At 36.6% G+C, this 25,946-nt stretch overlaps 2 protein-coding genes across 6 annotated transcripts in view; one reads left to right on the top strand and one right to left on the bottom strand.

Moving 5' to 3' along the window:
• The window catches only part of LOC5577549 (ubiquitin carboxyl-terminal hydrolase CYLD), a 53,200-nt gene extending 42,301 nt beyond the window's left edge, over nt 1–10,899 (top strand). For all 5 annotated transcript variants that reach the window (XM_021847103.1, XM_021847101.1, XM_021847100.1 and 2 more), the window contains 4 exons: nt 2,311–2,529; nt 2,589–2,823; nt 2,891–3,232; nt 9,253–10,899. In XM_021847103.1, the coding sequence (XP_021702795.1) occupies nt 2,311–2,529; nt 2,589–2,823; nt 2,891–3,232; nt 9,253–9,446 (990 nt within the window). In that variant the 3' untranslated portion in view covers nt 9,447–10,899. The remainder of the gene's footprint in view (nt 1–2,310; nt 2,530–2,588; nt 2,824–2,890; nt 3,233–9,252) is intronic.
• A 3,091-nt stretch (nt 10,900–13,990) lies between these two features.
• LOC5568611 (repressor of RNA polymerase III transcription MAF1 homolog) overlaps nt 13,991–25,946 on the bottom strand; it is a 34,187-nt gene continuing 22,231 nt past the window's right edge. Inside the window, exon 4 of the mRNA XM_021847097.1 lies at nt 13,991–18,188. Within this exon, the coding sequence (XP_021702789.1) occupies nt 18,125–18,188 (64 nt within the window). The 3' untranslated portion in view covers nt 13,991–18,124. The remainder of the gene's footprint in view (nt 18,189–25,946) is intronic.

Genomic DNA, 25,946 nt, shown 5'->3' with positions numbered 1-25,946 from the left:
ATGCAGTTTTCAAGGGGTGCTCATTCCATTTCATTGGTGAAATCACCCCGACTACCCCTATATTTGTATTCTACACTGTTCATACAATACAAGGAATTTTATTCGCATTATCACGTTTCCGTGAATCACTCCCCGAGAGTGCGTCGTAATTTATAGAAGACTCTTTTTTGTTGTTTTCTCAATAAGATTATAAGGATTGTATAATATTAATAAGAGTAGTTGCAATCAAACAACATTGGCAATGTTATAATGTGTTTTTTTTTCGGATTTTCAGAATTGTTCACATAACAATTTTCAAATTTTTATGAACATTGGTCTTTGGACAATCTTTTTCTCCCACTAGAATGACCACGTGGTTTCTGGACGGCCGCTTTTAATTTCTCTGTAAGTGGGCTTCCCAGATATTCCACTTTGTACGAAGATTCGAAGATTCTTTTCAGAGAAATAGTCAGATGTGAAGACGAATATAGCATGTTTAACTTGTTTGTTGTTCAACGAAGGAACAGTGCGCGGAATTAGGGCATTATGGAAAAAAGCCGTGACCTAATTCCGCGCAGTATTTTTTTGGGTAAAACTCAATAATTCTTCTTCTTCTTCTTTCTGGCATTACGTCCCAACTGGGACAAAGCCTGCTTCTCAGATTAGTGTTCTTATGAGCACTTCCACAGTTATTAACTGAGAGCTTTCTTTGCCGATTGACCATTTTTGCATGTGTATATCGTGTGGCAGGTACGAAGATAGTCTATGCCCTGGGAATCGAGAAAATTTCCTTTACGAAAAGATCCTCGACCAGCGGGATTCGAACCCACGACCCTCAGCATGGTCATGCTGAATATCTGCGCGTCTACCGCTACGGCTATCTGGGCCCCGCAAAACTCAATAATTATGCTAATATTTGATAAGATTTCATAGAAGCACTATGAAACACATCTGTAGCAAGTAGTTCCATGGAATATTGCATAAAAAATAAAACATTTCCAATACAGAAATCGCTTTTGTTTTTGTCCTACAGTCTTAGCACGGATGCTAAGGAAATTAGAAAAATGGCGTCTACTTAGACGGGCCTCCACTGATTATTTTTTTACGCCGCGAAAAAGTGTCTTATTTGCTTTTATTTGTGATCCAAACTCATTCTAAATGAAATAAGCATCAAATGGCATAAAAAGATGCTACAATATTAATCTGTATTTCCATATATAAATAATTTTGTATGAAATGCGCGGAATTAGGGCACTTTACGGTATTTTTTATGTTAAAGCTTAGCTAGGCTGCTTTGAGGTGTATTAGTTTTTGCATAAATGTTTGGAGACCATATTTTGTTCATAGTGGAGCAAAAGTTCGAGCCTCATATTATCTCAAGAAAAAAAATGCAAATTGCATAAAACCTACATAGGGAGCCGGATCCTATTCTTGGCACTTTTAATTCACTTCGGCAGTGAGGTTTTTTGAAAGCTACAGAGCTTATATCTGGTCGCATAATGCATCGCACTAAAGCGATTCTTATTGCAAAATTTTAGACAATTCTGCCGAGAAAACTCCTTATGTCAAAGTGAATCATGGAAATGCCCAAGTGGTTAAGTGAAATATGTCTGATCGTGGAGAAAACACATCAAAATTTCACATTCCATCTTAGTTTTGCAAAAAATGCTATTTTTGGGTATAAAGTCAACTCTCCGTGACTCGATATTGAAGGGAGTTTCCGGAGGTATCGAGTTATAGAACACAAAACCAGTGCAAATGCGATCCAAGGGATCATCGAGGTAGCCATGAAAACCAACTTTTACTACCTATGGTTCTCTAACTCGATATCGAGATACGAAATAACCATGTTTTGAGCAAACTTCTGACCCTAATTTAGAGTGCATTTTTATGCAAACATCATTTTACGACGAGTAAAAGGTGTTCTTGGCGTGAAAGTATCGGTATTTTCTGTTTCAGTCAGCGAATTTTCGTCTCAATACTTGATTCGAACTCATGACACAAGTTTGTTCAGCAATTTTGTAGCCAATTGTTGAAGGTCGACTGTGTGATATTCTTTACTTTTTGATTGTTGTAGCTCTTCAGCAAAGTTAGTCTAACTTTTCAGGTCTAACTTAGTCATGATGCGTTTGTCTGTTACCAATATTCTAATTTCGCCCATAGTGCTTAAAATTTGAACAAACCGTTGTTCTTTTGTTTGATATTTATATTTTTTCCCAGTCATTTGCAATTTTCTGATTTATCCCACTTTTACCGTATTTTTCGGATGGATGGGCATCCTGCATATAGTTTAGATTACAAATTACGAACTAACGTTTTTACAAATTGTAGGATAACCCACAATACGAAGAAGTTCAAAGGGTATTACGTGAGGAGATAGTCAATCCACTGCGTAAGAACCATTTTGTCCGAGCCGATAGGGTGATGAAGTTGCGTCATTTGCTGGACCGACTTAGCTCGGTCACTGGACTCACCAGCGAAGAGAAGGATCCGGAGGAGTTCCTCAACAGTCTGCTGGCTCAGATTTTACGAGCGGACCCTTTCCTGAAGGTTGGGCGAATCATTTCCATAACCATTTGCTTCTAAACATGATATTGCTCTTTTCACAGTTAAGTTCCGGACTGGACACGTTTTACTATCAGTTGTTCGTTGAGAAAGACGATCAGCTAAAGTTACCATCCGTGCAGCAGCTATTCGAGCAGAGTTTCCTGACATCCAACATTAAGCTGAAGGAAGTGCCATCGTGTCTCATAATACAGATGCCACGTTTCGGCAAGAATTTCAAAATGTATCCTCGAATATTACCATCGCAGGTATTGGACGTGACGGATATCATTGAAGATTGTAAGTAGCTACAGAAAAAAAGACACCTGAATAGGTAGTTTAACCTCGAACTTGGATTTCCTTGCAGCTCCACGACAATGTACCGTGTGCGGTAAACTGGCGGAACACGAGTGCCGGGAGTGTCTCGGAGGAATAACGCTGGTGGGAGTGAGCTTGGAAAGTACGGCTTTCTGTAAGGCATGTTTCGATACGGCACATTCCCATGTAAAACGCCAGAACCATACCCCAAGCCCGCTGACTGTGCCGAAAGATTTCAAAATGATGGCGGAACACTGTGCGGTGCCTCGGTTGTTCATGGAGCTGTTTGCCGTGGTTTGTATCGAAACGTCGCACTATGTGGCGTTTGTGAAGGCCGGTGCCGGACAGGATGCGCCGTGGGTGTTTTTCGATTCGATGGCGGACCGGCGCGGTAAGTGTTTTTTTTTGTTTTGGCTGATGGGGGAAATGCGAATTCTGGTTTTTGATATTACATCCATTACGAACCGATCCTGTGTCGCCCGGGGAATCAAATCCAGACACTTTCCTAGTGGACTCTTACGTTTTATAATGGGATTATTTAATACCTTGCGGGTTATGAGAACCTGCTAGTCAGTTTTGACAATTCCAGCGATTCGTAGCAAATTTCTTGCTGATATCCTAACTAATTCCTGCAGAATCCTAATTACTCTGGGGTTTCCTAAGGATTATAAAGGGACTTTTGAGAAGTGATCATTTTCATCGAAATCTAAGGATTGTCAGAAATATTTCTAGGATTATCTGAATTTTTGACAAGTTTCTCAATGGGATTCTAGCTATTCTTATTTGGATTTTAAGGATTTCAATGTAAACAGCTATACAATTTCAGAATCTAAGGTAAAAGGTTGAAATGACAGAAGGTCGAAAAACAAATAGTCAAATGAACAAAAGGTCGAAGACAAAAAATCGACAGAGACATTTCCCATCAAGCAAATGATTTTCGACCTTTTTTCTTTTCGATGTCTTGTCATTCGACCATTTGCACAGCAATAAACAGCAACTTCATCTTCTATGTTCGTGTTCTATAAAATTTCTTACGCTCGTCTAAATTTAATATTGGACGGACTTATTTTTGTATTTTACGGAAACAATGTACGGGCCTCGAACGCGAATTTCAAGGTTGAGTAACACCGTCTTACCTAAAGAAAATCCCTTGAGTAATTTTTGGTTGGTCCATTAAAGGAATTGGTTGGAAATTTTGAATTATTTGATGAATAAATTGAAGAAAAAAAATGGAATCTGGAGCATCGGCGAATCTTTGCATAATCATGCAGAAAAAAATGAAATATTTCGGAGACAAAGGTGTTTTTGAAGATAACTTTTGATCATCCATAATTGAAAATCCTGAAATTCCTCAGAAGGGATTCTTTTAAAACGTCTGGAAGATGTTTTGTTACTATAATTAGAATTTATAAAGGTATTCCTGGATGAAATCTTTTACAAATTTTTGAAGTAATCATGGGCGAACTCTCGAAGGGATTTCTCGAAAGAGTGTTAAAAATTCTTGAAAAATTATGGTGGAATTTATGTCGGAATGCTTGAAGAAGTTTTTCTCATGTTCGGTTATTCGCTTTTCAAAACAATACATCGAAAAAATGAAGAAAATTGATACAATTGTTTTCGAGTAATTAGCAGTTATTATACTGGAAGCTCTCTCTCCGTAAGGTCTTTGGTTTCCATCAAATGGGCTAATGGATTATGCCCTCCCATCGCGGCAAGGTCGCATAACCAAGGGGCGGGAATACCTGAAGTTGTAATTCTGCGATGAAATTCCTAGAAAAAAATCTAGAGGAACTCAATGGCAAAACAAAGGATTGAGTTTGAAGAATTAATTGAAAAGTTATTATTATTATCTTTATTAAGGAGATTTTCAGCCCTATGGCTGGTTCATCTCCGTTATTGAAAAGTTCTTCATAGATTTTCTACAATTTTTGGAGAAATTCTTTGGAGTTACCATGGATGAAATGATGTAGAAATTCCCTTAACATTTAGTTTTTCGAAAACTTTGAAATTAACCTTTACGGATATTATTGGAAAGAATTCAGCAAAAATCTTTGAAAGATCTCCTTTCTAGAATAACAACTGGAAAATTCAATTATCTGCAGGCAGGAAGATAGTGCTTGTAACATTTTTGAAAGTAGCCTCTCGGCAAATTACTGGAGATAGTAACGTTGAATGGCTCAAGAATTTCCCGGAACAACTTCTGAAGAAATTTCTGAAAATATTCTTTGAAAAATCGCTGGAAGAATATCTCGGAGAATTGGTAGAGGAAGAATTTCTATAGGAGTCCCTAAAAGTATTCCAGATGAAATCTCTGGATAAACCACTAGGATAATTCCTAATGGCTTTTCCTTGAGAAATCTGAGATGACATTTTTGAAGAATTAGTTGAAAAGTCTCGTAACAGTCTCTGAAGGTTTCTCAGGAGCCTGCATAATTTTGCATCGAAATTTACTGCAAGCAAAATATGAAAAAGAGATTTTCGAAACCGTATCAGCGTTTCTGCTGCTATTTTCTTGTCAGTATTAATATTTGCAGCATACCATGAGTTATATGACACACATATTAAAATGGCTAGGCTCACTATGTAGACTAATAAGGCTCTCGCACCCTTCTCTTTCCAGCCAGAACATCAAATGGGATTTTTTGTTTGTTGTTTTCATACTGACACGGTTTTCGTATGAAAACAATCCATATGCGTGCATGACCAGGAAAGCGAAAGGTGATTAAATGGCAGATTGCCTTATGGAATTGAAGATAATTAAAAGAATAACGACAATCAGATTGTTCACTCATTGATACAGTTAAACCTCCATGAGTCGATGTTCCATTACTCGATATCGACTCATGGAACCATACTAAAAATCAAATTTCATGATTACTATGATGGTCTCCTTTAGATACAAATTTGGTTAAAAAATAAAGACTTCAGAGACCTTTCATCAAAATTAGAGACTTGCATAAAAATATAGACTCTCTAAAAAGAGACCTGCTACCATCCCTAAAATTGATACATTGATTGTGTCGACATTTTAAATTTAAAGTTGTTTGAATTCGACTTTCGAATAATTTTGAAAACCGTGCATAAAGATATGTGAATCCATTGGTGTTCAAATAGTATTCATAAAATTCAATCACATCTTGGCAAATCGATCTGCTTTCATACCTGAAAATATACCCATTGAACAACTCAAAGAGTGTTTTGATGTTATTTTGACGCGAAAATTATTGATCCAAATTTCCCTGATTATTATCGAAACTCCCTGAGAATTCCAGGGTTTATCCCGTTTTAATAAAATTCCCTGATAATTTCCGATTTTTTTCAGGTAGTAGACACCCCGTCGATTGTAAATTGACCAAAACACCGATTTATGGTGTCGTAGAACAGGTCAAAAGTGAGGTTACAAGTCGCCCCTGCAATTGCCCAAACTTTCTTCAAGATATTACTCCGAAGATTTCTTCGGAATTTCATCCAGTGATTTATTCCGAGAGGTGTTTCTAAAGTAAATCCAGAACTAAACTTTGATGAAACTCAAGTAGATGGAAAACCCGTAAAGATCTCTGAAGGAACTTTAGAACCTGTTTAGAAGTGCTGAACAATTATCTAGATAAATTGTTATAATAATTATTGTAAATATATAAACAAACAAAATTTTACGGAATTTAAAAATATAAAAAAATAATCGAATGTCTGAAATGAACTCTTGTGTGTTCTCCAGGGTGGCCAGTGAAAAGTCAATTACGAATTCCCGGTTTTCTCCCGGTTTTTTCCCGGAGTTTCAAAAATATTCCCGGTTTCATTACAAGCAAAAAAAAGTTGAATACGAAAATTTTTACTATTCCAAACGACTTCAAGAACGATTTTTTTTTTGGCCATACACCGAAGCACTACTATTAGGGTAAATAAAAAAACGGAAATCAGATTTGTTGCCGCCACTTTTAAATTTCTTTTCAAAATGACCAAAAAAAAATTTTTTTTTTACTTAATTCGTTTATTTGGAAGGTTCAGGTGCCGTAGGGCATAACAGAGCCGAAATCTTTTCTTTTATTATTTTTTTTTATTGCGGGTGAAATTTTATTTCGAATTGAGCTCGCACTACAAAATTTCTGGATCAATTCTGTCGCAAAAAATTTTACTTTTCTTATCATAATTTCAATTCAAAATAGTCACACAGTGTTGGTAGACGTTAAAAAGAGTTTATCAATTGTCAAAAATTTCGTTCATAAGCATGCAAATTCATAAAGCATTCGGAACTAATTCTATATATTATATGTCCCCAAAAACTCAGAAAGTTTTTTTTCAGGGCAATTACTTCTGACAAAATAGCACAGATAGTTATAATTCTGGAATGGATTGAAGTTTTATAATATTTTTTACATTATAAAACAAGAAGCGAATACCAAATCTTTTGTGAGCATATGTTTAAATATTCCAAATATATTCGGAAAAATACTTTTCAAAATTCCTAAGAGTAGCTTTGTTATATCTATATTCATACATCAAAATCATATAAATATTGTTTTTAAAAGTTAGGTAAATTTTCCTATAAGTTGCTTCCTAAAAATGATTGAAATAATATCCTAAGGATGCTAAAATATAATTTTAGCAATAAAACCTAAGTATTGAGTGGATGGACTTCTAGCTAAGATTCATATAAAATTGATTTTGCAAAGTTGGAGCATCGCGAATTGAAAGCTTGCTTAGAAATATGAAATTGAAAACACCCCAACATTGCATTTTGTAACATTAAATTTCATAAAAAAACACTATTCGCAGGAATTTCCTTCATTTAATTTTAACTTATTGGCTAATTAATTACTGAATTAATACAAGTCTTCGTTTAGACCATATGTTTCCATATTCTATACTCTGACTAGTCAATAAAGCTTGAGATTGAAATGATGAACATTTTCATAAGTACTAGTATGCAACATTTTCCCGGCGTTGATTGAAATTCCCGCATATTTCCCGGTTTTCTCCCGGTGATTTGCGATTCCCGGCTTTTTCCCGGTTTTCCCGATTTCCCGGTGCGCTGGTCACCCTGGTTCTCCTGTAAACATTTCTTATACGAATCTGTGACACATTTCCACTGATGAAATCAGTGAAAGAATTACTAGAAAACTTCTGGGGGAATTTCGAGAAAATCACTGGGAGAATTTTAAGTAATCTTTGTAGAAATTGCTGTCGATATCAGCGTAGGACGGATAAAAGATTTCTTGGAGTTTCTTGGAGATAAAGCATTTCAGGAAGAATTACTTTGAGCATCCACAAAGCAATCGATAGAGGAAATTTTGGGCGAATCACTGGAAGAATTCTTGAAGGACTAAATGAATAGATTATAAAATTTGTAGTATATCAAGCCAAACTTTTCAATCCGACGTATCTGCAAAAATAAACAAATCGAGATTTGCTTTGCATGGGCTTGACAAACGCATAATCTACCTATTGTGTCTATAAAAGTATTCCTACATCCATTTTTTGATTTTTAGAAATAAATTAAAATTATGCCCTATGTGCACTTTACTCAGTGTTTTTAATTTGGCTACATACACCCTTCGTTTGCAAAGCGTCTCAACTGTCAACATTTTTCATGCTAGCACATACACCGTACATATGCTCATAGTAAAGCGACCTATATGTAGAATCAAAACATAAAATTTCGAACACCAGATACGTCATACTGTTTCCAAATCACTAAACATGTTGGAAATCGAGAGAATTGGATTTCCACAGTTGAGCGAGCTGACGGGTCGGCAAACTGATGTGGAACATCATCAGTATTCGGTTTAAGACAATATTTCTCACCAAATTTCGCACAAGAACTGTTCTCCTCCTGCTTTTGTTATTTACGGCTCCGTCCGGTGCTCCTCTTAGTCGAGTTGAAATTGGAAACATTCGGAAACTAATATTCGTTGTCGTTGAAAGTTGAAACTGACGAATTGACTAAGTTTAATAAGTTTTATGGGAATTTGCAAACCGGTGTATGTGCAACTTCAAAACAATACTGGTGTATATGACGTGACGGATGTGCAAAACGAACTGTCAAACCGACGCATCAAGCAAGGTGTATGTATCAATCAAGGTATGGTATCGACGAATCATCCATGGTGTATGTGAGCAGCACAAAGCAAAAGGGTTTATTCTTTAATTTTACCTGTTTTTCAATTAAATTCAAAACAAATCGGATTTGTTTAATAGTGGTTAGAAACAGTGTTCTTTTCTTCAACTTATAGTAGACATCGCAATAGAAAAAATGCAAAACATTTTAAACAGGATTTAAAATGCTTTACAATATTTTGCATCGCATTTTTCTCGAAACCATCCGAGTGTTAGATACGCCGATTTGAAAAATCATGCTTGATATAATTCAAAATTGATTGAATCATTCTGAATATCCTATCGTTTTCTTTCCAGGTGAGCAAAATGGCTACAACATTCCGGAGATGATCCCGGTACCCGATCTGCCGCAGTGGCTCTCGGACGAAGGCGCCCGGCAGCTGAACGAGAAGGCCATCAACGACAAGATGTTACCTGAACATGCCAAGCGACTACTCTGTGATGCCTACATGTGCATGTACCAAAGCACAGACGTCATGATGTATAGATAAGCAGTTGATTCCCCTGAAACTCTCATCGCGTTCACTTTGTTGAAATCACATCTTGCAATATTTACCTCTTACGAAAAGCAACTCCTACTTACCTGTTTAAACAAAAACCTATTATATATCATTGATGAGGCAATCGCGTACAAGACGTGCTTTTTGCATACAAGCATCAGTTCAATATTTTTGTGGAACAAACATCGACCGTAACCAGTTGTTCGTGTTACTTTCTAAATAGTTATAATGCTGAATGGTATAAATAATGCCAATGTCTAAATTGAAATCGAGATTTTCAAAAAGAGCAGATATATACATATATTTACATGATATTTTGGAAATACATCTAATTCAACTTAGTCTTACTGTTGTAAACTTGAAATACATCAGCAAATGCATAGGAAAGCCATAAAGTGGACGTAAAAACGTAATCTTGTACAGAAACAATGACCACGGGAGTTCAAATTTAAACAAAAGTGAGCTTTTGAAGGTAAAAGCAAATCTAAATAAAGGCGCATCTTAATTGTTCTTAGTGGAAGACTTTCACAATTGGCAAATGTGAGTTTAGTAAGGCTAAATAGTTTGAATGTAGCAAAACTAAGACGACAAATGTGGATGCTTTATCTGTTAATCAAAGATTACTGCAAGCGATTAGAAAGCGTTATTTCTTACATTGAATAAAATATTAACAAAACACAAAAAAAAACAGATGATCGAGTCCAGGTGACTCGCTTAGGATCTCAGAGGCTCCGAGGGTTTCGAGTGCGGTGGATTAGTTGTTCAGTTCTGTACTATTGATGTGCGATGACCTTTGCTCATCTCGAACGTGAGTGAACTGTGGCTTGCATAGTAATAAGAATAATACCACTTTAGTGCAATTTCCAAGACTAGACAACTGAAGCATTACGTAGCTAAGCAGGAAAGGAGTCATCCATAAATCATGTGGTCCCGTTGTGATTTTCTGTCCATTCAAAATTTTACTAATCCAAGAGAATCGTTGATCCTTGCCCAGACACACCTTTCTTCCTAAAAAGACGATGAGATTTATGGACGACTCCAAAAGATTCTTTCGCTAGTCACGGGACAGGGCACGACTTAGACATTCTTTAGTGCAAGTATAACTTGATGCTGAGTTATTGGAGAATCGCAACACATCAGAGTGTCAAGTGTATGGAAAACTGGAATCAATGCAATACTAACTTACTATATTGTGTAGCAATGAGCAACCGTCAACTGCGGGCTATTACTGTCATGCTTATTTAGGGATATTAGCTCCTATTATACAAACATATCTAAATTTTTGATACCGCGGTTTGTGCGCGTTAGATTGTTGGAACTGGTTTACCGCTATCACATTATAGCCCGACGCGGACGATGAATAAGTACACCAAATTTGTTTGAAAATGAGGCATTACAAAAATCTGTACCTAGTTGAAAATAAACGAGAAATCGACTGACAGTGGCCAATGACAGATACATTGTTCGAAATTCCCTATAGATTTAAAGGTATTACTCCGAAGACTTCTTCAAGGTTTGATGCAACGAATTCCTTCAAGATTTTCACTCAGAATACCTGCATGAATTCAATTAGGAGGTTTTCTAAGGGTATCCTCTAGAGATTTCTCCAAGAAATTCGTTTATATTCTTGCAGTTTTCTCAAAGTAGCCTTCTGTCCTCTTGGAATGCATTGTAGGACTTCTTCCAAGATTTTCATTTAGGAATTTGTTGCTTTGCGTGGAGTTGGATGTTAGGGAAGAGGGAAACTCACCAAATCCGATCCAAGCAAATGATTGCGTTTGTCACGTGATTAGTCATCGCCAAAAGCAGTGCGAATCCTGTGTATGAAACGATATTTCGTTTAGGAATTTGTGAAAAATTACACCATTCCTTCAATATTTTCTCTAAAGATACCTTTAGGGGCTACTCCAGAAATTCTTAAAGAATGATTCAACAGATTTTCCGATAAATTTCTCAAAAAAAAATGCATCTAGCGAATTTTTAACGAAAACTTTAAAAAATAACAAGGTTTTTTTTTAAGTAATCACAAATTCTCTAAGAAAAACGTAATAAATTCTTACAAAAGAAAAGTGCTACCAATTTTTTTCTTTAAAATAGCTCTTTAAGGAATTTCATACTAGGGAGTCAACAAGAAAATTTCTAAAATAAATATAAAATTTGAAAGCCTAAACCGTATCATGCAGTATATCCTACAGGAATTCATAAAAAAATCTATCCTAAAAAAACACGCGACGAAATTTCCAAATTTCAGCTTAGTAATAAGCCCAGTTTGAAATTGTTTCGATTGGAAAAAGTGTTGAATCGCTTGGTGGCTTGTAATAAAACCGCAACCTTTCCAGTATGCGACTTTCTTGAGATTTAAGAGGAATACGTTAAACATTCTTCATGAATACATTTAATACAACCGATGAAGTTCTTCAGAATTTCTAGGAAAAAAAAATCATATATTTATTTAGGTTGTTTTGAAGTAGTTTTCCCGATATCCCAGCATTAGGTCCTGAATTAATGCTATAGTTACTTTCGCTAAGGCTCTTCTAGAAATTCATTCCATTTTTTCAAGTTTATTGTAAGAACTAAAGGTATGGCTTGAAAAACATATAGAAGTACATCATGAATTGCCCAACATTTTTTCCAAAGATTGTTCCATTAACTACTTAAAGAAATTCTTCATGAATTGGAAGTAATTAGTTCGATTGTTTCATCCTGAAATTTACTAGAAATACTAGAGAGAGAGAGAGAGAGAGAGAGAGAGAGAGAGAGAGAGAGAGAGAGAGAGAGAGAGAGAGAGAGAGAGAGAGAGAGAGAGAGAGAGAGAGAGAGAGAGAGAGAGAGAGAGAGAGAGAGAGAGAGAGAGAGAGAGAGAGAGAGAGAGAGAGAGAGAGGAGAGAGAGAGAGAGAGAGAGAGAGAGAGAGAGAGAGAGAGAGAGAGAGAGAGAGAGAGAGAGAGAGAGAGAGAGAGAGAGAGAGAGAGAGAGAGAGAGAGAGAGAGAGAGAGAGAGAGAGAGAGAGAGAGAGAGAGAGAGAGAGAGAGAGAGAGAGAGAGAGAGAGAGAGAGAGAGAGAGAGAGAGAGAGAGAGAGAGAGAGAGAGAGAGAGAGAGAGAGAGAGAGAGAGAGAGAGAGAGAGAGAGAGAGAGAGAGAGAGAGAGAGAGAGAGAGAGAGAGAGAGAGAGAGAGAGAGAGAGAGAGAGAGAGAGAGAGAGAGAGAGAGAGAGAGAGAGAGAGAGAGAGAGAGAGAGAGAGAGAGAGAGAGAGAGAGAGAGAGAGAGAGAGAGAGAGAGAGAGAGAGAGAGAGAGAGAGAGAGAGAGAGAGAGAGAGAGAGAGAGAGAGAGAGAGAGAGAGAGAGAGAGAGAGAGAGAGAGAGAGAGAGAGAGAGAGAGAGAGAGAGAGAGAGAGAGAGAGAGAGAGAGAGAGAGAGAGAGAGAGAGAGAGAGAGAGAGAGAGAGAGAGAGAGAGAGAGAGAGAGAGAGAGAGAGAGAGAGAGAGAGAGAGAGAGAGAGAGAGAGAGAGAGAGAGAGAGAGAGAGAGAGAGAGAGAGAGAGAGAGAGAGAGAGAGAGAGAGAGAGAGAGAGAGAGAGAGAGAGAGATTCAATTTAATGATATCAGTCACACATGCATGATGCATTTAAGATTTACACGAGGCATCTCTGTAAGCAATCTTCCACGATGGATTATTCAAGGGATTTTTGAAACAATTGATCAATTTAATTTATCCAAAGCTAAACGAAGAAATTATATTATGATTTTTTTCAATAAATCCTGTAAGGTTTGCATCCTGTAGGTTTGTTTGGTCCAAATACCATTTTTAATCAGAACTTACGAGAGATGCTTACTGTAGGGATGTTTCCGGATGTTTTGCAAGAACATTCCTCGAAAAAGATATTCAAATAATACCTATTTTCGAGTGCTTTATGGACAAATCTAAACATTAATAGTGCATAAGTGACAAGGAGTGTGACAAATTGGCATTGGAGCGGAACATTGGACCTTTCAAAGTGGTGAGTTTTTATTAAGCCTTTCTTGTGTTGTTTTATTCGGCAGCTCACGAATGACGATAATTTCGAAAGCATATATTTCATTTAATGATAAAACCCATGTTATATACTATTTAAGCGAAAGTTGAGATTTACATGAAAGATTATAGTTCAAGGAATATGTTAAGTACATTGAACTCTTGTTCCGTAGATAAATTTTAACAAGGACGATAAGTTAGTGCTGCCGAAAATACCTTCAGGGTGCCGAAGCCATCATTTACCCTACTTAAAAAAACATTTGTGAATCTCCCCAAGAAAAATCATCACAAAAACCGTTAAAACAATTGAATTGGAATATATGACATCTTTGAAAGGAGATGTAACGCGGAGATGCAATGGATTAGTCCGTTTTACGAGACCTTTCTGAACAGCTGATTGCTCATCTTGCGGATGAAAATATTACAATTGGCGTAAATCGATGATTAGGGAATCGCAGAACGTAGACTCCGCAAAAAGTTGTAGAGGGAGGTTGTGATATTTAGTAAAAGTACAAACAGTATGGTTGTTTTTCCTATCCACTGTATATTATCATTTAAACTTTCTTTGTAGTATGATGTGTTATTCAATAAAAAGTACTTTCTAATTAAAGAGAATTATTTTCTTTATCATTTAAAACAACAATGCTTGTAGTAAGTGTATACTAGTGATTTTTCTGGGTGTGTGTGTTTTATATTTTTCTGCAATTAACATCGTCTTGAATGCTATATGTATATCTAACTGTTTCTCACTGATTCGATAACATTATTACGATCAAAATTTCCCTCCTTTCCAGTGCAATAATTATCGGAAGGGGGAAGTGCATTTGTTTGACATTTATTATGGATGTAAATCTGTACGTCTGTGTTATAGAAAGATCTGTTTTTTTTTAATATTAAAGATATAGTTTGATGAAAATTAATCACTTAAAATTGAAAAAGTAAAAATAAACCATAAAATTTAAATCGACATGAATGAAGCATTGGGCATCGACGGTGCCAATGGCTAAGGTTTAAGTTGAATCAAGTCTCAGCTTAGTTACATTTTTGACCTGGAAATGTAATTTTGAATGAATTCACGCAGCAACACTGTAGACATTTCTACAAATGCTGTGCTTGTGTCATACCTGCGAAAGCGCTTTACGCAAGCCTCCCCTCCTTATCAGGCTTCATCGGTTAACTGACAAAGCTCCAGCGCTTATCACCGTCTCGCGGTAATGAGTTCGAGATGCCTTTAATCATCCTTACCGAAACCAAACGGCTGAACGTGCCTTTATGTTCATATTTCTCATGTTTTGTCGGATGCAGACACAAATCGGTTGTGTGTTTCCGATTGATCGAGGTTCGTTCTAGAGTTTACAATATAAATATGAGATCATATTGTTTAGGATTGTGGTGCACGACCACGTTGTACCGAACGGTTGGTGAGTCTGTAGGCTTATGAAGCTTGTCCTAGCGTGACATGTGAAATAGACCTATATCTTGCCGTCAATCAACCATTACCAGAATATCACGCTGCATTCCGAAAAAATAGTTCGTGCTACGAAGGTTGTATACCATTTTCTATAGGGTTTTATTAACATATTGCACTCTTTCGCTTGTTACGCTAGAGTGTATAACACTCCAGCTGTTTTAAAATCGCAGCTCAGATTCGACGCGGAAAAAGTGAAATCGGAAGCCGGTGGGACTGGTTGGTTGATTGGCCGGCTACGAACGACGCTATTATACGGCGAGTCGCTATCGATAAAGCGCTCCACCGAAGTCTATCATTCCATGAAAGGCTTTGCATAGGTGCAGTGTCGACAACCTATATGTCTGTCTATATGCGTTTCTTAGTTTGTGTGTTCGCCTGTTTTATGCTTACAGTCGCAGAAAACGTGCCACAATCGCGTGCTTAGGCAGACAAGCTAGTTCCTGGGTGCTGGATGACAAGGAGGTTGGTATTCGATGGGCGGGAGGTAATGCAACAGCGGCACGTGATTCGTGCGTTGCTGAATCCGGCCGCCGAAACGCTTTGAGCTCGTCGACGTCTCCGTCTGGCTACGACGACGGGTACGATCGTATTGCTCTCTGTCTGTTTGTCTGTCATTGGGACCGGTTGAGTACTAAATTTTCGAGAGCATTGCCTTTTGCTGGTATGGGCATTTGCCTTGCATGAGGCTATTTGAGCCATTCACCATTCGATCGATGAGGATCTCCGTTGAAGTGATTTCTCAGCCTAGTCGGTAAACTTCGCTGCTGAAGAGATCTGATCCCTTGGCTTCTGAAACATAGAACTTGTTTTAAAATTTATAATTTATATTCGTATCAAAGTGAACCAGAAAGCATTGTACCAGAAACTAAATTCGTTCTTAAAAGTGATTTCGTGAAACTTGAACTATTTAACACAGACATCTCCAGCGGATGAGTTCAAAAAAGATGTTGTACATTGCGTAGCAAAAGGCCTTCCAGGTAGTGATGCTAACGCTAATCGCATTATCAGGGGAAGCTAAGATATTAATTTGTGAGGCTCTAATCTGATCGAATACTTTAGTAGTACAGATCGTGGATTACTTAATATAGGCAATTGCCCAGCCTTCATGATATCTACTATAGAAGAAGTGTTAGATATAACGTTCTGCTCAGATAGAATCAGTAACGAGTTGACGAATTGGTATGTATCGGATGATTAATTATTCTCTGACCATCGCTGCATCTTCTTTGAACATTTGAGTGTAACTTCGCAGACTTTGCGTTTCAGGAATATCCGATTATCAAACTATCAAATTTTATGGACACTAGCCACCCATTGTCCTACATTTGAAGCAATGTTTTCGATCTTACCGTTTATGATTTACTGGTGAAAATCCCGTAAATATTAGGACATTCACTTCGTTGTTTCCACTTCTAATTGAATTGGGACTTGCTCCAATTGCTTACAACTTTCTTCACAGACAATTTTCCACACAATCCCATTTAGGGGAAGAGTGGACGTCCGTCTTTCTATATCAAACGATAAGGTATGTTACACTGATGGGTTTCTTTTTGAAGGTAGAGCTTGTGCAACTTCTGGTTAAACATTACCCAATGATCTTTCTGGTTCACAATTTCAACGGATCGAATCAAAGTAAGTTTGTCTAGTTCATTCATGTAAAAAAGGGGTAAAACAAATCATTTCACATCCAGTTAAAGCGCAAAAACCTCTTAATAGTACTAATTCACTGTTGCCTACTACTACATAAGAATTGTGTTCTCTCTTACAAAGCTAATATCACAGAGTACAGTCAATAAAATAGTTCTCACGTGCGGCTCCGCCCCCGGCCACAATGCTGGGAAGCGGACGAACTCAACGATTCCTACCGCCCTATCCTACTGAGTGTACTAGAGTACTGTTGATGGTGGCCGACGAATATCCACACTAGGGAGCAATCCGGCCTACCGGAGGACCTTCTCCTAACATCCCTAGGGTGAAGCTTTTCTGCGATTCCATGAATTTTTGACGATTTCCGAATGATTCCTTTCCCTCCCCCCGATTCCCCCCATTACCCCGTTCGCGTGCGTTCGATTTTGTAAGGCAGAAAAGCAACTCGTCAGCCACCAAAAACAGGGGCAATTTCACCAACTGGCGACTGCAGACTGGAACGAATTTTAGCCAACCGTCTCAGGTACGCGCATCTTCGCATCGGATATTTTTCACGCTTACAATCTAATATTTTTTTGTTTCATCTTTTCATGTATATATTTTATTTATTTTTCAATTCTGCACTATGCCCTAATTTCCCGAGAAGCTTCTAAATTTCGCTCCACTGCAGTCTCAAACGCGTTTTGTTCTTTAAAGTTCAGTTAATTGTATAATGTATGTAACTCTGGCCTCAGCAAGCACACCGAGCAAGCAGTCCTCATTTTTAACCGCAATCGAATTCAGATCGAGTGGTATGGAAATTGCGTGCGTGCGAGTTAAGAGACTTGCCCCCCCTGTGTTTGGGCGCCAATGTATGTGCTCGCATTCATAGATCATCGTAGTTTTGTTATGCCCTAAAAATCTAGAAATGAAAAACTCTTTGTTTGATGGTTCCAGTTGGCTACACATTGCCGGCATCGCGCACTCACGGTTACGTAAATTCTCACACCGCAGCTCTCACCTGCCTTCACGTAACGGTGCTGTGCTGTGTGGTGTGTTACAAAAATTGTTCAAAATCTTGTTACGCTATTGTTTATCTTGTTTTCAAGTCAACTTTAATCATTAAAATATTTCATTATAATTGTTTTTAGTATTATGTGTAGTAAAACGGGACAAACTTGTTAGATTGATTAATTATTACTTTTTTCTGTGTTTTCGTTATCTGTTTAAATGTAATAAAAAAAAGTTCGAACACTGAAAACTATTGTCTGCTTTAAACGAACAATTCAGGAAAAAAAAACAAACATTTCTATTGCGTGTTCAATTTAGGAAAAAAACGATAAATTGTTGTAAATCTGTTCTGAGCTACGCTTCCCTACACGATAACACAAAAATATCCTGTCCCATAATATGAAAAGAAAAAAAAACACGAAGTCCAATACAAGAATTGTTCATAAAGAGTTTCAGAGTGTCGTAAATTTATCGGAATTCCTACCAAATCATTATTTTTTTTCGGATAAGGTCTGTGATATATATTTTTTGCTCTGTTTCTTTCGGTTGTTTAGTAGCATTCTTCCTCCTCCATAGCGAAGTCACTGCTGAAGCCAGAATCAGCGTAAACCGAACTGTAGACAAATGGAATGAAACAAAAAAGATAGAAAAAAACATGTAAGTTGATATTGTAGAAATTATGCTGAAGTCAGGTTTGTTAGTTCTTATTTCTTGTTAGCAAAACTAGAAATGACTTCAGAAGATGTCAAATTTCAGGCGCTCAATCATATGAGTATAGTTACAAGTTTTTTTAAATAAATAATTTTTAAATGTTAAATAATAAATGAAAATCGTGTTTAGGAGCAAACTTTACTAAACTCACGCACACTTGACTTTCAGCATTATCAGTAATGCTTCATTTAGAACTTGGCGGAATAGGTTCATAAAAGATTTGCATATAATTTATACGAACTTCGATATACCGTCAAACGGGGTGACTTGCAACACTTTTCAACTTTAATCAACCAAATCCATGATCTAAACGTCATCTGAAAATTTTAATTCCTTTTTGAATTTTTAATGGCCGGCCCACTTACACAATGGAATGCCAGAAGATTGAATTGAACTATTTTATCATATCAAAAATCATAAAAAGGTGATTGTTTTTTAAAGTTCTTGTACGCGGTGGCTTGCAACACTCAATGCTGATTTAGTTTTTGCCAACAAAATGTTGATATTTTTTATTAGTCAGACTTGTTAAGTATCGTTATTCATGTATTTAAAGTATTCGAATCAGTAAACCAACATGTTTATTACATACTAGTGGTCCCGGCAAACTTTGTCTTGCTATCAAGTTGGCTGTTGGAAGACGCTATGAATACTTCTTTACATAGTAACGGATTTGTTTTCTCCCGTTTATTAACCTATTCCAGCGATTAATCCTAAACTTTTTTCTCGCACAAACACGTCGGAACCCTTGATGAATGCAACAGTGAAAAAATCAGATAAATCCGTAAACGTAAACTCGTTCTCAAACCATTTCGTGACATATAAACACCATTCCATTTTTATTTATATAGATTTGGAAGAAAATAATTAAGACATTTTTGTATGGTAACATTAGGCGTTAAATCATCAAGATAACCGACCAATTGCACAGAATAGCAACGTAGAAAAGCGCAAGAAGCGGAGTCTGGAAATTGCTTATTTGTTAAAAAAAAACTTAAAAGAAAAAAAAATGAACGAGAGTCGAACTTCCGACCAAAAGATCACCAATCTTCTCCTCTACTCACTACATCACCAGCTCTTCGAACAATTGCTTCGCCAATGCACCATAAAAAGCGACCCCATGGCCAATTAACCAAAGCTTGTTGCTTTTAGCTTTACTGCACTCTTCGGGATACAAGTTCATTACTGGCGAAATTATGCGACGCCTGAAATAATCTAAACTTTTCACAAAAACTTCCGCGAAACACATCAGAAACACCTTTTAAACAAACAGTTGACTGTTTCTAGGCCATGTTTTTGGTTGTTAGATGATACGTAAGGTGCAACTCAACCATATTGCAACTGTATTGAAATAAACAAACTTCTAGCTGTCATACACGTAGTTTAATGCAACTTTCTCGCAGTTGGGATGAATCTTCGTGAGTTGAATCATAACAATCAAATTTCTTTTCATCATTAGCCGGGGTTATAGACTTCAATCAAATTTGAAAATACATCTAAATTTTATTAAATAATTTTCAGTAATTAACTTTTTGCATGATCTTCTACAATATCTTCAATGATCTGTAATCGATATTTCATTCTTTTTCAATTTCTTTATTCTAAAGTTATAATATTTATTCAATTTGCTTCAAACATTTTGAAAGCCATCAAATGTTTGAAGCAAATTGATTTAATAATATGACTAAAATTTATACCATACTTACATGTATAAGGGTTGTAGAGAATTTAAAAAATCCCTTACAAACCCGTAATTCGTGAAGCTCAGTTTTGATTTGTGTCAAGTTACTTCATCAGAATACATAAAATGTGATTTGTTATAATTAACATATTATCTTAGAAAGTTACAGTATCTTGTTTCTAACATTGAAAATCGTTTTTACTGTCGAATTTGTACTTTTATTTCAACCAAAATACTAGCTTTGTTGAAAATTTGAGAAATCCCGGGATCCCGGGATTTCCCGGGATAAGCTTAGATTTTTGTCCCAAAACCCGGGACGAACAAAATGGCCGGGAAATGAACACTCTATTTCAAAATGATGTCTTAAGTTTTTATCATACTGCCATTCATAAGTATTATAGAGAATTGAAAAAAAAACCATAGCAAACCCGTAATTAGTCAAGTTTTGATTTTTTTTAGGTTACTTCATCAGAATAATTAGCATATTATTTTGAAAAGAAACATTATTTGCTTATTTCATTGAAAAAAATATTGTTAAATTTGTACTTCTATTTCAACCGAAATACTAGTTCTAATTTGATAAATCCCGGGATCCCGGGATTTCCCGGGACAAGCATAGATTTTTGTCCCGAATCCCGGGACGAGCAAAATGGCCGGGAAATGGATACTCGAATCACGAGGAATCTCTTGACAACAGCCGAACTTTGGATAGAAAATTTCCATTGTTCGGAATCAAACAAACCCATGAAATTAGAAGTAGTCAAATGACATTGACTTTTGAAGACTACTGTTGAAATATCGACAATTTTTTTTCTCTTCAAAATGATGGTATAACTAGGCCGAACTGTTAAGCTGTTGAAGCTTATGATAAAAATACAGTATAGCGCATTGCGCACATAGTAAGTACGGTTAGAAGTATCGGTTAGATTCCTATATACCTATATTGAATCATTCAGATATTGCCATTAACGGTTAATCGTCATTGTGCACAGCCCTACCATTCAAACATATCTCTTTTAGTAATATTCACCTCTAATACCCTACCACTGACTTCTCCTTGAATATTCTAGAAGTACCTTCTGCACGATATGTCTAAACCAGCAGACTATGAGGATCGAATGGAATACCTCGATTTTTTTTCCCGCTACTGATATCTAGCTTTAGCTACTGATTTAGTCTATAATTTCACAATCGAAAGGTTTCAAAATATTGGTGAAATTTTTCCCATACATTTTGTATGGGCTGAAATGTGTAGGAAAACGTAATTTTCATTTTCCCGAATGCCAGTTCCCCGGAAACCCCTTTTCCCCGAATAGCATTCATAACTGTCATAACTTTTTGCATTTCAAGGTGGTGAACGAACCGGTCATCTAATATGCACCCTTCTTTTCGGGATTGGCGGTTCTTCCGAGTTTTACCGTCCTCAACATTTTCTAATCATCGAAACTTGAAAAGCAGTTTTTCTGTTCAAAACTAAAAATTATTCGATGAAAATGTGTTCACTATGTTTCGGTAGGGGAACAGAATACAGAAACACATTTTCCTGTAAATTTTCTCGATTTCGAACGAAAAAACCGCTTTTGAAAATTCCAAAATCAATGACGGATCCTGCCCCCTTAAAGACTATCCTTGCATCTTTTTGAAGTTCATAATTTTTCGAGGAAACGGATCACTCGCTTTCGTGGGAAACGAATACGGGTCATGCGGAGAAACGACATTTGGGGAAAAGTAGCACAATCCAATTTTAGCACAGTGAGAAATATGTACTCTCTGAAATTGTGAGTTTTATTTTAATCTGCCGTTGTAACCAATAGTTTGAAAGAAGCCTCGTTCCAACAGAATTAACAAGGATTCACCCAAAATTCGACAAATTTGTTTGCAGTAATTCATATACACTTCCCGTCATAAATACGGACTCACTGAAAAAAGTATTGCAACACTCAGTTGAATAAGTAGATGAAAAAACCGAATTTAGTACTATACCATTTAATTCCACTAGAGTTTGTATCCTTTGACAGATACGCGTATTTCGACCTCAACTGTAAGGCCGTCTTCAATGTCGTGTACTAGACTCGACTTACAAGTCGAGTCTAGTACACGACACTGAAGACGGCCTTACAGTTGAGGTCGAAATACGCGTATCTGTCAAAGGATACAAACTCTAGTGGAATTAAATGGTATAGTACTAAATTCGGTTTTTTCATCTACTTATAGGCATTCTACTAAACAGCTCGAAGATTTATTATACTCAGTTGAATATTGGTTCATTCCCCAACAAGTTTAGCTGCACCTCAAAACAGGTAAATTTACATTGGTATATCTCAAGATCCTTATAATCTGCTAGGAAACGATCTTCAGCCAAGTTGTTCAGGACATCCGGAAAGTATGTTCAAGACAAGTTCTATCTTGTAATCCACATGAGATAGAAAAATGGAGTCTTTAGCAAAGTTGTTCAGAAAGTTAAGGACATCTGGGAAACAGACAGTTTGGTTTGAAATTTTGCCATCAGGTGGCACTAGTGAGCATAAAAATGAGCATTTCAAACAATTTCTATCTTCTGCTCCAGATGATATAGAAAGTTCGAGTCTTCGGCAAAGTTGTTCAGGAAGTCCGGAAGGCAAAACCTCGAATACAAAAAAAAACCGCTTGGTCTAGCGGCATATAAAATTAGGAATTTCAAGCGAATAATATCTTCTGATCCAGATAAGATCCTGAATCATTTGAATATGAAGTGAATCAGACCTGAACCAATTAAACATGAAGTGAATCAGACATGAATCACTTGAAATCACTTGAATACCAAGTAAATCAAACTTGAAAAAGTTGAATATGAAGTGAATAAGATATGAATCACTTGAGTATGGAGCCAAATAAATCAATCCTGAATCACTTAGATATGGATTGGTTCAGACTTGAATAACGTAAATATGATGTTAGTCAGGTCGGAATCAATTGCACATGAGGTAGATCTAGAATATAAATCAGATCTTAATAACTTAAATATAAAATGGATTAGATTTGAATTATTTAAATCCAATCGACATTCTAAACAACATTCTGAACATTCTATCAAAATCATGAGACATAACCACAGTCGACTCTCCATAACTAGATGTTCCATATCCCGAGTTTAGGAACCGAAAACAAAGTTAGTTTTCATGGCTATCATGAACCTCAGTATCACTGATTGTGTTTTGTAACGATATGATCTCTTTAACCCCTCTACCGGCAACTTCATTTTTTACCGCAGGAAAAAAATTCAAATCGCGATAGGGAAAATGTACCATTAGTGGTGCACCTAAGCGAAAACTGCTAAAACATGGTGATAAAATCATGAATTATATGATTTTAGCATATCAATCGCTAGATCTCAAATCCTTCTATAATTCAAATGTATAAAAATCACGATTCATTTGAAATTTCCCTGCAAAAAGCCTTGCACCAACAATAGGAACACTGTTCCTTTAGTGGAGGTATGTTCTAAGAATGGTTCCTTTAGTGGCGCAAACCATTGATTTCTTATGGGACCCTCCACTATAGGTACTGATGCACCACTATAGGTGCAAAGGAGCCAAAAATTTAAGCAAAATCATTGTTTAAAATAGGTTTATGGTTAAATTTCATGAATATTTTTCGATAACTTGTATCATTTTCACATCGTACATCATAGAAAAATATCACATAGCCATAAAAAAGTGCGAAACATGTCAAAACACACTACCTCCACTATTGGAGCTACCTCCACTAAGGGAGCGTTTGCCCTAACTGTTTTGTTTCTCCGTATTTTTGCACCATTTTTTTACAAGTTCTCAAAAAACTCTTCTAGTTTGAGGATCTGTGTCGATATTGATCATTGGTCATCTGGATCCAGAGATATTATGAAATTCTTTGGGGGACCGACGCTTAATCATAACCCACGTATATATCTTAGGCTACAGATTTTTTAACGTATTCAGATGTTCACTCTTTGGAACAATACATTAATGAGAGTATGTTGTGAAAAAATGAAACAATTTGGAGCAGCCGTCTTTGAGTTATGAGCATTTATGTTGCTGGTACCAAGCTGACCAAATAAAAATCTTGAAAACTTCAGAAAACCTTATATCGTAATTGTCAGATATCTCTAAGAATTCTCAACCAATTTGTATGATTTTTTCAGAGTAGCTCCTTATTATATGGCATTGTATAGCCCACAGTTTACTTTTTCGATAAGTTGACGTAAAACAAAATGGCCGCCTAAGACATTTTGTATGGAAAATGTCGGTCCCCCAAGGAACATTGGAATATCTTTAAAGCCAGATCACCAATCATCAATATCGACACGAATCCTCAAACTAGAAGAGTTTTTTGAGAACTTGTGAAAAAATGGTGCAAAAATACCGAGAAACAAAAAAGTTATCGCGATTTGAATTTTTTTCTTGCGGTAATAAATGAAGCTGCCGGTAGAGGGGTTAATTTTAAGTTTAAAATGCTGAATTTCACATGCTCACTAGCACCTTCCAGCGCGAGAATAACGAATGTAACTGTTTGCCTTGCGGATTTTTTGACTGTTTGCCGAATACTCGAACTTGCCATTTCATCTGGATACATAACTAGTTTGAAATTCTCAATTACACATGTTTACTACAAGAACCTAACGGCTAACTAACGAACTAAACTGTTTGCCTACCGGATTTCTTTAACCTTCTGAACAACTCTGCCAAAAACTTGATCATTCGTATAAAAATGATCGGAATAAAACTGAAAAAAATACTCATTTGAACATGATCAATAGCACCCCCTAGAGAAAAAAAGTTAGAATCAAATGGTTTGCCTTTCGGATGTCCCTGACTTCCTGAGCAACTTTTCCGAAGACTCGACCTTTCTATCTCAATTTTACATCTTTCTATCTTAAATTTTACATGTTCACTTGCGCCACCTAGCGGCTAAATTGCGGACCAAACTATTTGCTTTCCGAATGTCCTTTATCTGTTGAACAACCATGCAAGAGACCGCACCATTATAGATCATCGGCATCTCGAGATATAGCATCACGGATGTTTTTGTTTTGATGTGATGCTAAACTTTTCAAGGTGATTACATATTTAGCTAAGTGTTGCAATACTTTTTTTAGGTAGTGTACACTCAAATTTGAAAATTGATGTCGGTAAACGGATGGCCAACTGTTGATATTTCGGTTATTATTTGCCGAATAACTATGAAACTTTTACCGCGTTTTCAGTATATGTTAATCGACACTGATTAAAATTTACCGAGAGCTCGGTATAAAAATGGATTGTCCATATATCGTTGAAATAAATCACCGAATCCTGGGCTGTTGGATTCTCGGCAATTCGTTTAACTGGGAAAAAATAGCAAATTTAACAAACTTTGTTCAACGAACGGATGGAACAGTGCCAGTTTATACGCTGTGTAATTTTACCAAAATTCCAAAGGCAACGTTTACCGAAGTCTTGGCAGTAGAACTGTTCGTTCGGTAATCACAATTTCTGAAATCGAATAGATTTTTTGAAATGGACTTGAAAATAAGCAAACAATCATCAAAGTGTGTTAACGATCCTACGAGAAATCCATTAATATATTTTCAAGATATCGCTACAACATGCCAAGAATACCGTAGGAGATTCATCTTGGATTGGATTGGATGGAGGGACCTTCCTTAGCCTAGTGGTAAAGTCTGAAGGTGTCAGGATTCGATTCCCGGTCGGTCCAGGATCTTTTCGTATTGGAAATTTCCTTGACTTCTCTTGGCTTAGAGTAGCATCGTAGCTGTCACAAATGCGAAAATTGCAACTTTGGCAAAGAAAACTCTCAGTTAATAACACCGCAAGTGCTCATAAGAACACTAAGCTGAGAAACAGGCTCTGCCCCAGAGGGGACGTTAATGCCAAGAAGATGAGGAATTTTGAATTTTCTGAAAAAAAGTCCGTGAAATTCTAACTTTATTTTTCAAAAGTATTACCTGGAATTCAACATTGATCAC

Source organism: Aedes aegypti, chromosome 2 (assembly GCF_002204515.2).
Source record: "Aedes aegypti strain LVP_AGWG chromosome 2, AaegL5.0 Primary Assembly, whole genome shotgun sequence".
Lineage (NCBI taxonomy): Eukaryota > Metazoa > Arthropoda > Insecta > Diptera > Culicidae > Aedes > Aedes aegypti.
This window is presented reverse-complemented; position numbering and strand designations above follow the sequence as displayed.